The sequence below is a fragment of the Clarias gariepinus genome, chromosome 17, assembly GCF_024256425.1.
Source record: "Clarias gariepinus isolate MV-2021 ecotype Netherlands chromosome 17, CGAR_prim_01v2, whole genome shotgun sequence".
NCBI classification, from domain to species: domain Eukaryota; kingdom Metazoa; phylum Chordata; class Actinopteri; order Siluriformes; family Clariidae; genus Clarias; species Clarias gariepinus.
This window is the reverse complement of record NC_071116.1, coordinates 1,711,114-1,729,674: the sequence shown is the minus strand read 5'-3', so window position 1 is coordinate 1,729,674 and position 18,561 is coordinate 1,711,114. Positions and strand designations below refer to the sequence as shown.

General features: G+C 40.1%; 1 protein-coding gene across 50 annotated transcripts in view; it reads left to right on the top strand.

Moving 5' to 3' along the window:
* Nucleotides 1-13,783, top strand: part of LOC128545731 (protocadherin gamma-C5-like) — a 241,929-nt gene extending 228,146 nt beyond the window's left edge. For 33 of the 50 annotated variants that reach the window (XM_053516301.1, XM_053516303.1, XM_053516281.1 and 30 more), the window contains exons 2-5: nt 7,227-7,285; nt 7,764-7,817; nt 9,822-9,934; nt 11,820-13,783. In XM_053516301.1, coding sequence (XP_053372276.1) covers nt 7,227-7,285; nt 7,764-7,817; nt 9,822-9,934; nt 11,820-12,064 — 471 coding nt within the window. In that variant the 3' untranslated portion in view covers nt 12,065-13,783. Of the gene's footprint in view, nt 1-51; nt 2,640-7,226; nt 7,286-7,763; nt 7,818-9,821; nt 9,935-11,819 lie in introns of those variants that run through there. The other 17 variants (XM_053516323.1, XM_053516321.1, XM_053516325.1 and 14 more) reach the window with 5 other exon arrangements.
* The last annotated feature ends 4,778 nt before the right edge of the window (nt 13,784-18,561 follow it).

Here is an 18,561-nt window from a genome sequence, read left to right as displayed (position 1 = left end):
AGATCCACTCCCTCCCCCATGACAGGGAATCGCACAATGCACAGAGCCAGTACAGACCGTGATGTGCGCCTCCTCTTACAAATAAAAATGGATTACAATAAACGTCTGGAACAAAATCGAGAAATTATTCTACGTTTTGGGGGGATTTTACATTTTCCATCAATGTGGTGATTCGTCTGTTTTCTACCAGGATGACAAAGAGGACGTGGGTTGGTGGATGGAGGTGCCTTTTATTCTGGTTGTTTCTCTTTCTTCTTTTGTGGAATAACGCACAAGGCCAAACTCGCTATTCCGTTCCCGAGGAATTGAACGTGGGCTCGGTTGTCGGAAATATCGCGAAAGATCTAGGCTTGAAAATATCCGAGCTTTATGATCGTAAATTGCGAATAGCCACCGAATCAGGTAAGCAGTATTTCAGTGTAAATCTAGGGAAAGGTGAGCTGGTGGTTGATGAAAGGATCGACAGAGAGAGCCTTTGTGGACAGAACGCAAATTGTCTGTTGCCAGTTCAGGTCATAATCGAGGATCCCCTTCAGCTTTACAGAGTAGATGTTGAAATACAGGACATTAATGACAATAATCCTCGTTTTCAGTCAACCGATCGTGCGCTAAAAATCGCAGAGTCTACCGTGCCCGGAGTGCGCTTCCCCCTGGAAAGTGCACAAGACGCAGATGTAGGGAGTAATTCTTTAAAATCGTACACGTTAAGTAAAGACGAATGCTTCAGTTTAAAAGTCAAGGAACTCGGTGATGGACGGAAAGTGCCCGAGCTGGTTTTGGAGAAATCACTTGACCGTGAGAAGAAAGCTTTTCATCAGCTGATGCTCACCGCATTGGATGGAGGAAATCCAGTCAAGTCAGGCACTTCTCAGATAAATATCACTGTCCTTGATAATAATGACAACAATCCCGTATTCAACAAGGCTGTATATAAAGTAAGCATCAGTGAAATCTCCAGTCAGGGGACGTCAGTGTTAACAGTAGATGCTACAGATTTGGACGAGGGCACGAATGGTGAAATACAATATTCGTTTGCAGAACACACACCCGACGCAGTTCGCTCATTGTTTCACATTGATCCAAAAACGGGCGAATTTTTTTTGAACGGGCAGCTGGATTTCGAAAGCACTCCGACGTACAATATCGAAGTGAGTGCTAAAGATAAAGGAGTCCCTGAAATGGAGGGCCACTGCAATGTTCATATAGACGTTTTAGACGTGAACGACAACCCACCTCAAATCGTGCTCACCTCGAAACCGAGCCCAGTGCGCGAGGACGCACCAAGTGGCACAGTTGTGGCGTTAATAAGCGCCCGCGACGTTGATTCAGGCCTTAATGGCAAAGTCATTTTACACACCCAACCCGAGGTCCCATTTATACTGAAATCGACTTTCTCCAACGACTATTCTTTAGTGACGAATGGAATTTTAGATCGCGAAATGTTCCCGGAGTATATCGTAGAAATCACCGCGTATGATTCAGGTTCTCCTTCGTTGAGCAGCAAAACATCAATTTCCGTTCAAATCCTTGATGTTAATGATAATCCGCCAAAGTTTTCTGATAACTCGTATAAGGCGTATGTCAAGGAGAACAACAGTCCAGGTTCCATTGTCTGTTCTGTCTCAGCTTCAGACTTTGATGTCGGAGAAAATGCCAAGATATCTTATTCTATAAGTGACTCCAAAGCCCAAGACATGCCACTGTCGTCTTATTTCTATATTAATTCAGACAACGGGACCATCTTCAGTATGCACTCATTTGACTATGAAAAGATAAAAGTGTTTCAGATCAAAGTTCAAGCGAAAGATAACGGCTCTCCGTCTCTGAGCAGCAACGCCACGGTTCATGTTTTTATTGTGGACCAGAACGACAACACCCCCGCTGTCATTTACCCCTCTGCACTCATGGGCTCTGTCTCTCATCAGAGGTTGCCCCGCTCCGCTAAAGCAGGACACCTCGTTACTAAAGTCACAGCAGTGGACGCTGACTCGGGCCATAACGCCTGGATTTCCTATCGGCTAGCGGAGGCGACGGACGCGTCCCTGTTCACTGTCAGTTTACACACAGGAGAGGTGAGGACTAAGCGCTCTGTGTCAGAGCAGGATGACTCCTCACAGAGACTGCTCATAGAGATACAGGACAACGGAGAACCGGTGCAGTCCACCACAGTCACACTGGATATACTGATAGAGGACGCCTTTCATGAACCAATCTCAGACTTCAGACACAAAAATCCAGAACCTGATCAGAAAAGTGGCAAAATCACATTATATCTCATGATTTCTCTTGCCTCCGTCTCCTTTTTGTGTTTGGTGACATTTTTCGTATTGTTAATAAAATGCGCTCGGAGCAGTAGAGGCAGCTCGACTTGCTGTATCAGACGGAGCGATGGTGAGTCTAAAAACCACAACAGAAACCTGCAGATCCAGCTCAACACTGACGGACCCATTAAATATGTGGAGGTGCTGGGAGGAGACATGATGTCTCAGAGTCAGTCGTTCGGCTCCTATCTCTCTCCAATGTCCGAATTCAGTGATTTCACCCTTGTTAAACCCAGCAGCACCACAGACTTTACAAACACTCTAAGCGTGCTCGATGCGTCACTACCGGACAGCACGTGGACGTTTGAGAGTCAGCAGGTAATATAATACATATAAGCTACATTGTAAAGGAATCTCTTATTTCTTGGTGTACTTTCTTTTCATTTTATATTTTTAATACTGTATGTACTTGTGGTGTAATTTGTGGTGCGCGAGAGAGAGAGAGAGAGAGAGAGAGACTACAGGTATGCGCAGTTATTTATGTTGTTTGTTTGTAAAAAGACATGAATACTGAAGTGAATGAGGTGACATTGAGGCGGACTGTAGGAATGCATAATACAATTTACTTGACCTTATGGTGTGTGTGTGTGTGTGTGTGTGTGTGTGTGTGTGTGTGTGTGTGTTTGGAGGGGGCGACTGGCAGATGTTCCTGTGTAGCATGTCTCTTTGTCCCGGATTGGAGACAAAAGTAACTTTCCTCCAATAGAAAGACGAGTTCTTTGTATAGCAGCAGAACCCCCACCCGCTAGTCCCTCTGTAGAACAGAAGTATCACAAGAGAAAGTTGGCCACGATGCGTTTTGAGCGCAATCGGATTTGTTTAAAATGTAGAAAATTAAATGCATATAGGCTATAGGTCTATTTATTTGCTGTAATTATGCCTTGTACAATCATAACCACGGTTAATTTTCATTTACGTATGCATGTATAGAGCTGAGTGTTTAGTGAATGATGATGGACTTCAGCCTGATGCACACACGGATGTCGGCGCGCCTTGTGCTTTGGATAGCTCTGCATCTGATTTGTGACAGCGAGGCTACCGAACTGTTATATTCCGTAGCTGAGGAGTCGAACCCCGGGACTGTAGTTGGACTCTTGTTGAAGGATTTGCGCATGGACGTTCAGGCGATGACCCACAGGGAGCTGCGCGTCCTGTCGGAATCTAACGTGAAATATTTTGATGTGGATCCGATCAGCGGCGCTTTAGTTATCAGGCAGGAAATTGACCGAGAGCGCGTGTGCGGAACGACGCCGTCGTGTCACATCCGCGCGCAGATCTTACTCCGGAAGCCGTTAGAGGTGCATCACGTTACGGTCGAGGTCGTGGACGTGAACGACAACGCACCGGTTTTCCAAACGAAAAACGTCTCTCTGGAGATTTCCGAAGCCGCCGCACCGGGAACTGGTTTCCGCCTGGAGAGCGCGCGGGACGCCGACGTGGGGGTCAATTCCCTGCGCTCTTACCTCCTCAGTCCAAACGAGCATTTCATTTTACGAGTGGAAACTAAAAGTGACAGCACTAAACTTCCGGTTTTGGTATTAAACAAGCCACTAGACAGAGAAACACGCGGGTCGTTCCGTTTGAACCTGACCGCCCTGGATGGTGGAAAGCCGGAAAAAACTGGAACTACTCTCGTTTTTGTGAACATTCTTGACATCAATGATAACGCGCCAGAGTTTGAAAAGCCACTGAAAAGGGTAACTCTTTTAGAAAACTCTCCTGTCGGGACATTAGTCACATCACTCTCAGCTTTCGATGCTGATCATGGTCTTAATGGAGAAATCTACTATTCCTTTGATAAGTACACCTCAAGTCATGTTCTGCAAGGTTTCTCTGTGGATCCTGAAACTGGAGAGATCAGAGTGAAAGGTGTAGTAGATCGAGAGCGAGCACATTTGTATGACTTCACAGTTCAGGCCAGAGACAGAGGCAGCCCTGCCATGGAAGGTTCCTGTAATGTTAAAGTGGAGATCATTGATGTTAATGACAACACTCCAGTTATCAGTATTAATTCTGTCACACAGGTACTGAGTGAAGATGTCAGCTCTGGCACTGTAATCGCCATCCTCAGCATTAAGGATGGGGATGCTGGAAAAAATGGAGACGTCAGTGTTCAGATCCCATCCGGGTTGCCTTTTAAGATTGGTTCTTCTTATGAAGGCCATTACACTCTAATGACTGATGGGCTTCTGGACAGGGAAACCGTGGCTGAATATACCATTACGGTGACAGCAAGTGATTCGGGCTCCCCACCCCGTTCCTCGCAGGAATCCTTTGTGGTCCGCCTTTCAGATGTTAATGACAATGCGCCAGTCTTTTCACAGCCCTCTTACTCTGTGGATATTCTTGAGAACAATGCTCCAAATGCTCCTATTCTGGCCATGTCTGCATTTGACCCAGATGTTGGTGAGAATTCCACTCTGTCTTACTTTATTGTGGATGGTGGTGTCCAAGGCTCCTCATACGTATACATAAACCGTGAGAAAGGACAGATTTATGCAATGCAAACTTTTGATTATGAACAGACAAACATGTTACAGATTGTAGTGCAGGTTCGCGATCAGGGTTCCCCAGTTCAGAGCTCTAATGTCACAGTGCATGTCTTTATTCTTGATCAGAATGACCATTTCCCTAAGCTTCTGTACCCTCCACTCCCTCCTGATGGCACACTGCATTTTTTCATGCCCTTCTCAGCTGACCCTGGCCACCTGGTTAATCGGATTTCATGCGTGGATGGAGACAGTGGCCACAACGCCTGGCTGTTCTACAGTCTGACTGGTCCAGATGCAGAGCTATTTCACATTGGCGCCCATACAGGAGAGCTCAGAGTAGCTGGAAATCTTGTACAGGGGGAACGTAAGAGCTTGTTCAGCATTATTGTGTTAGTCCAGGACAATGGAAAACCAGTACTGTCCAGTAACATTCCAGTCAATATCACTCTGGCTGAGAAAACAGCAGACATTTCTTCTGAGCGCAGAAGCTCACCAGCCAGAGAGATGAATCATTCAGAAGATTTAACGCTGTATCTTATAATTTCATTATCCTGCATCATGTCAGTCTCTTTCCTCACAATCATATTTATTGCACTGCGATGGCTAAACCGCCATGGTCATCTAAACTCCATCACACACAGACTGGGATTTAAGCGGCAACACAAAGACCTCCACCTGCAGCTTAACACTGATGGCCCTATCAAGTATCTACAGGTTGTGGGAGCCTGTAAGAACCCTCACAAACCTGTGTACACACCCAGCTTCTCAACCATCTCTAGCCAGAGTGACTTTGTGTTTGTTCGGACACCAAGTGGTGCCATAAGCACAAGCCTGTCACGGAGACTATTCGGTAGCTCACTCTCAAAGGTGAGATTATCCAAACAACAAGAAAATGAACCGAGGATAAAAGTGGGAAAAATTGTGTTTTTCTAGAAACTGTTTGGCATCTAAGGACATCACCAGGGGATTTGAATATTTAATCAGGCCTTGGGGAGGATTGCAGCACGAGACTTCCTAGTGTTTGAGTCTGATTTCTCACATGTGAACACAGCAGGGAGGATTCATTTGTGAATGAGAAAAAATGTATGTGTGGACTAGCAGTTATAAAAGATTTCACGTTTGTTGACTAAGGTTATGATATTCCTACTAGGCTAGTGGTTTTGTTTTCAACCAACATTAATCATTCAAGCAACCTTGATGACAAATCTAGTCAACATGTTTTTTATTTGTCATTTGCACAGTTGACATGATAAACTGCACATTGACAGAAATGATTATGGTAACTCCACTAACAAATACGGGAAATATATTAACGCACACCATCTACTAAACAAAACATAGGGTTCATGAAGATGGCAGTGCAAACTCGGCTGTCACTGACTGGTCAGGGACTGTGTATGAGGCTATCCCAATATTATTAAAAGTGACTGTCTGATAGCAATATTTCTCCATGTCTAATTATATGTTGAAGATCCTGCTTTCATTTATGGTCAGCATAAATAGCAGAAAACATTATACAAAGCTTCAAAGCTTGATTTTTTTTTCAGTTATCATTTTTCCTTTAATACTTTTATATTTGTAGCAGCTCCATTAGCGGTGTTCATACTTCAGCAGACAACAGCTACACCTTTGTTTCACCGCCATCTGTATTCGCAGTGAAAGTCTCATTTGGTCTCGTTCTAAGAATGTCAGAGTGCTGCGTTATCGATTCAACCATGTTTGGTGCCAAAGACTTTCCGATGTGCAACTACAGTACTGTCTACAAAAGCAAATTTGGATGATTATGATGAAGAGGATCATCATCTAGAGACTTGGGGTATTTTGTATTTGTGGTTTTGTGTGTTTTTGTGTAGGATGATTCTTATCTGAGCTGGTTTCTTTAACCTTGTGCGGTGTTTAAAGGCTCAGTGAGATCCTCACTACACGTGATCCTCTTTAAATGAGGCTCAGCAAATTAAGGTTAAAAATAAACAAACATTCCTATAAAAGATACAATTCTACACAAGAAGACATAACCCTACCTTCTAAAATATTCCTAAAAGCTTTCTTTTTTCATGGGAAGTACATGCAGTTTGGTCTGTTATCATACTGACAGGCTTTGAGGAACTCTTACAGTGTTACAATGCATGTTCCTATATCGCCCATTTACTCATGTGTTTCAGGGACATGATGGATATTTTAATTATTTACACATTCAATCCTGTATTCTGTATTAGACTGCCTGTTTCATCCCGCTTGGCATTATCTCTATTCATTTCTTGTCTTTTCACACTACTTGCAGGTCTGTGGGTTCACTATTGCAATTCCTTATCTCAGGTGTCTTTTATAACATCACAGAAGACACACTATTAAGGAACTGGGCACAAGCGTTTCTAACTCAAATTGTTTTCTTTTTCTTTTTTTTCCCTTACAGCAAAAGCCACCGAACAATGACTGGCGCTTACCTCCTAACCAGAGGCCTGGACCTAGTGGGTAAGTGGATTAATGGCTTTATTACTACTTTTATATAGCAAAAGAGTTTGACGAGCGATCTCAGGACAGCTATCAACCTTTTGAGGAGCATGGTTAAAAATCTAAATATATAAAAAATATTCCTAGTAAATATTTAAATGAGAGGATTCTTTACAGAATCTAAAAAGCACTGGGATCTCATTAGACCTAGCTTAGAACTAAACAAGATGGGAACTAATTCCTCAAGTGCTCCTGGGACCATGAATGGCTCCATCGATGTGAAATATTTTTACTTAAAGGAAGAGTTTCTCCAGATTGAAACGAGGTTCTTTCATGAAACTTTTTTTTCTGATTAAGCCTAATCTTGTATTTTATCTCAATTGTAAGTGGCTTTAGAAAACGAATTTCCTAACATACACGACTGTAGATGTCGGTCTCATGCTGATTGGCGTGTTGCTAAATGAGTGACAGGCGCATTGCTACTATCCCTGTGTTCCAGCCAGCACAGGTTCCACACCCTGCAGCAGAGGTGGACTCCGTACGAGAAGTCCAGGTAGAGTGCAGGAAGTGGAAGAGGACAGTAGTGTGTGCTGCAGCTCGGCTTCACCTGTCGAGCCGTGTAGTTTTGTCAAGTTCATTTAGAGCTGCTCAGTGTGTCGCCCAGCTCTGATCTACACACCGTCCAATCGTCCTGTCGTTGTGGGTCTGCGCGCACGCAAACGTGTGGCCTGTCGCTTCCTCTATCGCAGACTCAGGACTTTTGGACACGTGTGTATTGCTGGAGACTGTGTGTTGCATCTTGCTTTGTACTGTAGGTTTAATGTGGCACTGTGTGTAGTATTGCCTAGTTAAGTGCCATTTCTTTTGTCTTTTTTTGGAATGGGTTTGCTTTGGCTTACTAAGAAAAATTGTGTGTAGTCTGTCTTCATAGCTTAGAGAATATTTCTGTTGTCCTGTTGTTCATTTTGTGTGTGTTCATGTGAGCGAAGAAGTGAGGATACTGCATACAATGAAAATTGTTTTAAAATTTCTATAACATATAATTAACTTTATCAAACGTTACAAAAGGAACAGAAAACACTTTACGACGTGCCGTTATAGTGTCGAATTTTACGCAGTATAAAAGGGTGTCCTGAACTTTTATACCACAGCAATTTGAAAATGATGCAATATATAGATTTATTCATGAATGAAATGTTGTACTTTTGATCCGTTTATAAAAGTTCTGTCAATCGATTACAATTTTAGTTAATCACAGTCGTTGTCTGTGATTAATCACACTTTTAAAATACTCAGATTCACTTGTATTATAAATGTGCAATCTTGAAATGCATGGCAAACTGGTTAAAGGAAACAGATTTTAGCTAGATCTAATAATATCGAACATTAACATTTAACAAATGTTAAATTAAAATCTCTGGAATGGGACCGGTGCTGCATGCAGTGCCTGGGTGTAGCAGTGGGTGTGGCAACCCACTGACAGAGGGTTCAAACCCGAATCCTCAGATCTGAAAACAACAACTTGAAGCCTTAGTCGCCTAAGCCACCACTCACGCCTTATGTTTAATGTATTCTTGTAAAAAATATTTTCCCTTGAATGTAGCTCGCGCACACGACTTTGGTTCTATCTGAACTTTTATCTATAATTTTTTTATAATGAAACTTGCCGTTCAGCACACTCCTCCGTCATCTTATTATCTGCATTAAACAGATTCATTTAATTTGTGTTTCAAAATAGTAGCGCATTAAAATTTCTAAATTAATTACGTGTTAAAGAGTTCATATTGACAGCCCGACTTTATAAATCAATTTAATATCGTTAAACAGCTATGAACCATCTCTCACTTATCCAGGTTCTATTTAGGAGAAATTAAAAATGGTTTCTATTGTCACCAATTAACCAGAAAGTATAAAATCCTTTGTCCTCAAAAAGTCATAAAAGTTACAGTTTTACTTCTCATTGTTACCAAGTGCTGACACTGGAGACTCCTTCTGTCTGTAAATGCAAAATTTCCATAAAACCTCACCGCGTCAATGATTACAGATATTTCGAACCAAACCATAGAAACCATAATGCATAAGAACAAGCAGAGCGATAGAAACATGTGAATAGAACTTTAGCTGTAGCTTTTTCTAGAGCTGCTGTTGTAGTGAATTTATCCAAGGTACTGTGGTATAAAGGAACAGATTCAACATGCTGGGTGCAAACATTTATGACTTCAAACAAGAAACATGATTTTATATATTAATCTTAACACATAAAATACATGAGCGACAGAAAGTCAATGTCTGTTTCTGTGTGTGTGTGTGTGTGTGTGTGTGTGTGTGTGCGCGCACTGACCTGTTTGCCTGTTTGATTACATTACAACTGCAGCCTCCATTTCCCGTGCGCTGCTTTTCATTCTAGCACAAAATGGCCGCCTCAGCTCATCAGCCCGGCGTGTTCATACCAAGGACAGGCGAGCATGTGTGCGTGTGTGTGTGTGTGTGTGTGTGATCTGTGTGTCTTTAAATGAATGTAAGTGTGAGACACTGAACATGCCTGTGTGTTGTGCAGAGCTGGAGCTCGTCCCGAAGAGGCTGGTGCCGGTGCCATAGTGGGAACAGGACCGTGGCCGAACCCCCCCACTGAGGCGGAACAGCTCCAGGCCCTGATGGCGGCCGCGAACGGTGAGCTTCAGTCCATTCTCTTCTGTCTTTTTAAATCATTTTAGCACTTTGCTAGTCCAAAACTCTCTAAAGAGAGATGTGAGAGATTAAAGGCGTAATTAAAATCTTATTGTAGCAAGTACTGTAGAGGGAGTGTGGGAAAAATGCAATAAGATTAATTATGCAGTTGTTTATTTTGCACCATGGTCCAAATCAAATACTTTACAAATGTAACCTTGTCCTGTAAATAATTAAGTGATGCCACCGAGTGTGGTCTAAGATCTGTGAATGCCACTGGATTGGAGTGCATGCTGTTACGTCTAGGATGCATAAACGTCTGCAAGGATTAAAAACCGTTATGTTGAGCTGCTATAGGAAAATAAATCAACATGTAGATGTAATGAAGCTACGTTACTGTTTCCAACATGAAGTTGATTCGTTTTTCTTTAACGGCATGTTCTAAAGCATTTAGTGCCTCTTATACCAAAGCCAACCGTTACTCATTATCTAAGTAACAAGTCGTACTTTTTATCCATTTATAGTTGCATGAACATTGTGGAATGCTTATTAAACATGTAAGTGCCTGATATAACGTATGTTGAATAAGATCCATTTACATGGAGGTTCTGGCGGACGCATGCCTGTGGATGAGCTGTTGCTATAGAAATGATAACGTATCAGAAGGAAAAACATTAAAATCGATATCTTTCTGACCAATCAAGAATCTAACACCATCAGCATCAAGGCTGGATTTAGGAGATAAAAAGACAGAGAGATGCTTCAGGTTGGCTGAGTGCAGGCTGATGGAGTATTCCGTTCGTTAAAAAGACAGAAGGCTCTTTCTTCCTCCGTCACACAGCTGCAGGCTGCCTGCGAATGCCGCACTGCCTTATCGCTTTGGCTGATCATCGTGTCCTTTCTGCATGATGATGAATTAGTTCACTGAGAATTCAGTAAGAGATGTACTCTTTTCATTTAGTAAAATCTCTGCAGCAATCCACATAGCCAAGAAACCAAATGCAGATGGCGTCTCAGTGACAAACAAAGACCCGCTACATGAATTAAGCAGGCACTGCAAACAATTCCAGAGTGACGTTCTCCTTACGCACCATTGAACACTCCATATGATCCAAGCGGAGTACGAGTGTGTGTCTGTAAATGTGTGTTACAGCATACATAATGCATGGGGGAAGGAAAGGCAAAAGCAGGTCACACACAGACTGCAGTGCAGTGCGTTAGTCGCTGAAAGCCTGTGCGTGAGGTTTGTTTCCTTTATTCGGCCAAACGTCTCACGTGCTTTAATGCATCGTTTTTTAATACTGATATTTTTTGTTGTTTCCAGAGCAACTGTGTAATTATGATAAACACGTGAATAAAAAAAAAAGACTGATCATTTTTGATATGGTGCAGTTTTCCTGTAAGTAGATGTTTATGTAACGTTAATGAAAGGAGTCTCCAGTGTCAGAGTAACAAAGATTAAACATTCAACATTTCAACACAGAGGAGTTTACACGTCTTTTGTGTTTTTTGCATGACGTGACGCATTCGTTTTGTTTTTTGTCCCCCGCCCACTCAACAACAATGAAACTATAAATAGATAACAGAGTATGTGTTGTTCTTTTATGAACAGATAATTAAAAAACAATTCTGTACAACAGGATAAAATAAAAAAAACCTGGGCCTGCTGTTATGGGAAAATGAACACGTTTAGGGTTTTAACACGCATACAGTTTTGTAATTATTTCCCAATAACAGCAAAAGACATTCTGTTTTGTTTCTTGCATGACAGAAAAATTACCATGCCAATAAATCTTAGCAAACTGACACTATAACAAGTCTTTCTTTCTCTTTCCCCCTATCCAATATATCTGTCTTTCCTCCAAACTGCCTCCTCCCTTTGCTTTAGAAGTGAGTGAAGCCACAGCGACTCTCGGTCCTCGCTACAACGCCCAGTATGTCCCAGACTACCGTCAGAACGTCTACATACCAGGCAGCACCGCGACACTAACGGCTAACCCTCAGCAGCAGATGCCCCAACAGGCTCTGCCACCACCTCAGGCCCCGCCCCAGGCCGTGCCTACCCCTGACATCCCCAAGGCTGCCCCAACCCCGGCCAGCAAGAAGAAGGTCACTAAGAAGGATAAGAAGTAGGACAGGAACACAGCATTAGATTAGATCAGCTTAACAGTGGCAATCTACTATTCCAATCTTAGCATTATTTCTGCGCATGTTAAGGTAGATGATGAAAAAATCTGAAATTTCTTTAGTGCTGAGTCTAAATTTCAGTTTTGATTGGTTTAGGTCTTATACTTAATGCAAGCTTTTTTTTTGTGGTAGATTTTGTACCCTAGTGTAAAAACAGAAACATCAATAAAAACCGAACCTGATAAGTTGTGTTTAGTGGATATGGACAAACAAAGGCTTTTATTAAATCCTGTTTGTTAGCACTGATAAGAAGAAAAAACATACATATTGTTTGTTAATTTTTTTTGTTGTGTTCTTTATAACGCAAATACGTGCTACACGTTGTGACAAGAATGAAAATGAAATTTGTGGTGAATGTTTTATTTTATTTGAATTTTTTGAGGATGTGCCATAGCCCTGGAAATAAACTGAGTTTTATCTTTGCATGACCTACGTTTTAACCATAGTATTGAAAAAGAACTATGCAGTGTGGAAAATGAGTATAAGTATGAAGTTTTGTGTAAGAGAAGACATTGTGCTCATAAAAACACCAGCAACTAAAAAGTTGGACTGTGTGTATATTGTAGGAAAAAAGGAAGGAAAGAAACGTAAGACTGGATTCAGTGTTTAGCACTACTACTAAAATGATGCTAGCTTAAAGATATAGAAGAATATATATCACTTTATTATTTAAACACCTGCCAACTCCGTATAACCGTATATCTTTCCTATTGACTTGCATTAAACGAAGTGTTTCCTAAACCTTAAATATAGTGGACGTTCCCTGAGCCGTTGGTCTGTGTTAGCGCATTTTGGTTGAGCATGGTCATGCAAAGTTTCTAGGTTAAAGCCGGATGAGGAACCTCGAAGAAATAAATGATATTCATGGGATTAAAGGAAATCTGAAGGAAATACAGCATGTGATGTGGCAAGCATTACTAATTCGATTCCTGTAAATATTTTCCCCCCAATTGCTAAGAACTCGGGCGAAAAGGCGACTTTATCTCTCTCCTGCTACAATCTGTACAATCTGAAATCACCATGTAAATAAGACATGTAACCTGTCTGTACAAACTAGAGCCACAAACATCTGGCTAGCACAGGAATGTTTCAGTATTTTTTAGAAAAAAAAAAAACAAAAAACAAAAATAAAACCTAAAAAAAAAAACAAAAGTGTAGTGCTTTAGATACAAAAAAATGCTTCAAACTCACTTACTAACCAAACTGTAAATACAACCTTGACATTTATGAAGAAAAACGCAATCGTAGCTTAGGCCTTGTGAAATAAAAAAAAAAAAAAAATGTGCATATTTTTGTGTTTTTCCTTCCTTCTCTTTCACTTTATTTCTTCCAAGCTAAAAAATAAGTAATGTGTTTTTAGCGTGCCCTTCCCATGCCATCTCTCTATAGTCTTCTGTGTTTGTAATTACAGTAAACTGGTAATGCTACCGGAATGGCTATTCCTGTCTGTTTAACTCTAAATATATATAAAATATAAATGTCTGTCTGCTGCTTGAATACCTTTCTGTATTCAACTGTGATAACCTTCTTTCTTTTAACCGCTTAGCGCTTCATGTCCTGCTTTTATTTTATATGCAGATATTTATATGGCTGTTGATTTTGTTTATGTTCTTGTTTATTAATGGGACACTTACATTTCAAATAAAAGTTTGTCAGAACTCATAACCTGGTTTGTCATCGAGTGTTGTTTGTAATCGCTCTATGTGTAGTATACATGATATACAATAACAACAACAACAATATATAATATACAATAACAACAACAATAACAACAATACAGCCTATTAACACAACACCCACGTTTATATGAACAGCTTGACAGCCAAATGAGATATTTCCATTTTTCAGCAAATGCCCAAACTTTTTACGTCAAAATTGTATAGGTTTGGTCAATTTGGATTTTGGATGACCTGCCACACTTTTGTTCCAGTGGATAAATCAGCCCCCAGTTGTGTTTGTGACCATATACGTAAGTATGCAGTTTAATAGGCAATAATAGTGTTTTAATTAAAAAAATATAGCAAACTCAGGAATTCACTGGGTTTGTATAATGAGTCATTGGCAGAAAATTCAAACAAGGAAAAAAATATTCAGTTTTGTTTCAACCAAAACTGAAGATCATGAAAAGCACTAAAAACATAAATACTTCAGTTTACGGCACCAAAACCTCCTTCCTCCACCAGTGCTGGTTTTACTTCAGGTGTTAAAGTCTCTTACCCTAGCACAGGGATGCACTGTATAAGATCTGATCAGGCATTAACCAACACTGATCCTGTCGTCCCACACTTTTAGAAGTTCAGAAATCCTGCCTGACAAATGGGTTATAGCATATGCATTGTGGCGTGCCTATGCAACGCTTTTTGCACTCAAGACATGTATCTCATGTTTAAATACCATGCTTATCTGTAGAGAATCATTAGCATTTTAAAGAAACATTGAGCCATATGAAGAAATTACAGTTAAAGAATTACAGCATGTAAATCATGAAGATCTTGGGCTTGCAAGGTCTTTTTTTTTTAGCAGAATGATTACACAACAAATATCTTTAATAATATATTTCTTTTCTGGTAAATTCATGATATTTAAGCACAGTCCACAAATTTGGACTTGAGGTTCCAAAAGCTTGAAGTTAGCCTGCTGTACTCAAAGTCCTGCCAGAACACATCATTTTGTCCAAGTGTTAACCGTCCAGCTGATGATTTGAGGTTCTGCTGAAAAGTTCTGACGCAGAAATAAATTCACAGAAAATAAAACTAAAAAAGAGACTTTGTGCACTGAAATAATAATATAAAATGGATGTATTTATATTTTTGACTGTGAATTGAGTAAAATAATAAATGGAATAACCAATGAGCAAGAAACTGCAGCAACAAAAACACATAACAAATTTTTATATTATTTCTTTTGTTTTGCAGTTTTTATTTTTATTTATTTATTTATAATAAAGCACCCTAATCTTATTTTTTGGCTCTGTTTGCCAGAAACACACACGGGATTATAACATTGTGAGTTGTGAAATTGATATTTCGTGAATACCAAATTGAAATGAACATCACAAATAACCTCAGTGAGAATAAACTCACTTGTTGTAAATACCCAAGTAATCCAAAATCTAATCGCACAGTATGAGACTGACCTGAAAATGCTTCCATTTCATTACCCTGGCTCTGTGGACCTGAAGAGACAGGATTTGACAAAATGGCCGACGTCTCAAGCATCTGCAGTGGTTGCCTAGGCGACAAGAGGAAAGGAGGCTATTTTCTGATACAGCAGCAACCACGTCTAGCTGTGTATTCAAGTGAAGAGTCAAATGAGCATGCACAGGATTATTAACATTTTACGTTGTCTCTCTACAGTCAGAAATAAAACCTGAGAATGAAATGAACTGAAATGAAAATAGAGGAAACGTTGAAAAGCCGCTCAGGCTGTGTTATCATTTCAAGCACAGAGGAGGAGAGAGACTGAAACAAAAGGAGCATCACAAGGAGGATCTTCTCCTTCAACCAGCAGCTGATTGAGAGCAGTTACTAATTACAGAATTATTCAGTTAATCAGGGGTTTCACTAATTACCCCCATCTACAAAAGGAGCCTGTCTTACCTCTATCTTAGACGTCTTTAAAGCACACAGTGAGTCAAACATGTCTGCTCTGGAAGCCATAGTACAGTCATCGAGTTATTTAGCATAGGATCCGGCCTATTTTACAATACCACAAAAATAAAGCAAATAGTAACTAGTACCGTGTTTGTTCTTCCTGAACTAATCCATACATCTCAGTCTCTATTCTCAAGTGCCTCATCGAGTCCCATATTCCTTAATCAAGTTAACCTAGTTCCCAGAGCACCCCCATAGCACACACACACACACACACACACACACACACACACACACACACACACACACACTGTAGACCCATCTCAATGTCTAAACATGACATGACAATTGTTTTGCATAATAGTTGGCCTTTAACTATGTTGTGCTGTTATATAAAAAATATCACTGACCACTCAGTGAGTTACTGTGCAGTTATCTTATAAAACATATAGTATGTCTAATAATAATAATAATAATAATAATAATAATAACTATAGCATTATGTTGGCAAGGAAAGTCCACTGTCCTGAAGATATCAGAAAAATTTAGGTCATAGCTTTACTATTGACTGTTCAAGCGCTGACACTGAAGATTCCACCATGAAAGAGCTATTGCTATGGCAACGACAATGTCTTAGAAAAAATGCATTAGTATAAACCTGTGATGTGCAGCTGTGCTACTAATAATTTTATATATTCACTTCTCATGAAACAGCCAAAAATCTTGAAAGCTATTTAAAAAAAATACTTTTATAAATATTGTAGCTTCAAAATAAATTTGAGTTGTTGATATTATTAATGTTATGAATACAAGTAACATGGGAAATGTTTTTTTACAAATAGACTCACTCTTTGTAATATTATTATATTTTAAAAAAATCATGATTTTGTGGTAACGGTTGTACAGCACATGGCTTCCTAAAGCCTGAACATTCCTCTGTCTCTAGCTCTGAAGCGGCTTTTGTTGCCAGGCAGATTTAATTGACCAGAGGAAACAGTGATTGGTGACGGTGTCCATGTAGAGAGGTCAATAAACACACAAAGGCCAGATGCTCTTTTCAGGTTCCACCATGTGCCAGTGGTCATCTCATCATGAAAAGGTCAGCTCCTCTTGAAACATTTATTTAACTAAGACAAAGTGTTGACCAGCTCTAAATTCACCGGACACACACACACACACACACACACACACACACACACACACACACACACACACACACACACACACACACACAAAATTTTAATTTAAAGACTATGAATAAACCGGTCCATCATCAGAAACCTTTGTCTGGTTTTGCTTGTGAAGGAATCTTAACACCATCACACTCACTGTTTGTGCTCTCTCTCTCTCTCTCTCTCTCTCTCTCTCTCTCTCTCTCTCTCTTGCTCTCTCTCTCTCACACACACAGGGTTTCTTGCTTTCCTTTGTTTTAGGGCACGTGCATCATTCATGAAATAACCAAAAGAGAGAAAGAGGGAGTTATTCTGCTGGAATAAAAGACTCCATCTGCTGTGAGGACCTCCCTCCTCCCTAAAATCCCCAAGCTTCCTCCCTCCCTCCCTCCTGCGGAAAACTGGCAGCTTCGTTTAAAGGAGGAAAAAGCCCCAATGCTGCTGCCGTTACCATGGAAACGAGGCTGTCAACCTAACCGTACCACCCGCAGCATGGAGGATTTAGAGCATCCAAAAGCGACACAGAGACACTCTCATACTCGGAGCAAAAGAGATAGACTCCATTATCTCAGCACTTCATGCTGGTTCAATTAATAAGGTCATCTTGTCGCTACCATGACATGGCTGCCTGGCAAAATGCTCATCATTTCTTTTTCTTTTAAATCACAGATAAAGTTATGGATTATTTTTGCTCACATGGCCCAACCATTTTCCACTTGCTTGCAGTATTTAAAATGAAAAAAAAAAATAAATAAAAAAATAAATAAAAAGATAAATAAAACCGTTACAAGTAAAAGAATATAGGAATGGCTGCACATAAAAATACAATTTTGCTTATGTGTGAAAATCATTGTAATCAATTTGAACTTTTTTTTTATTCTCCATACATGTAACCCTTTAACCCTCTGTTTATCTGTATGAATTTGTGTAGCTTGTGTAGTTGTGATTATAATATATTATTTATACAAGTATTGAGCTTGTTTTAACAGTATATTGTCTATTAACATTAGAAAATAAAGATCAACGGGTCAAAGCAAAAAGTAATGCTGAACAATGCTAAAAAATTCAGGGACAAAAGCCAAACATCACTCAAAAAAAATAAGGCCTAGAATAATCTGGCTTAAATAAAATGAGAAATGAGGGTTAACAGGAAACAGGTGAGTTCAGCCAAGATGCGGAAGTGAGAGGGATATATACTGTATAATCTCTGACCTGGACTGAATAAGGGACCGGAGATAGTTTAGGATGTCAAAATTAGTAATAAAGTCGGTAATAAGAGTTAGTAATTAGTAGTAAATTTCCCACTTAGGTTTAATAAAACAGCTTAAAATCTTTAATTTACTGGTGATGTTATATAGTCACAATGTTGGATATGAATAAAAATTAAAATACTTTGCACTACAGCCTTATAGAAATATATAGCTATCGATACTTAGCTTTTTAGGTACAGTATATATAAAACACCACTTTGTGTTTACCTAAGAATCATTAGACGAAATGCAATTGAAAAAGGTCATGTGACCTGATGAGTCCAGACTGATCCTATTCCAGAGTGATGGGTGTGTCAGGGTGAGAAGGGAAGGACATGAAGCGATGCTCCCATCATGCATAGTGTCCACTGTACAAGCCTCTGGAGACAGTGTTATGATCTGGGGTTGATCAGTTACTCACGTCTAGA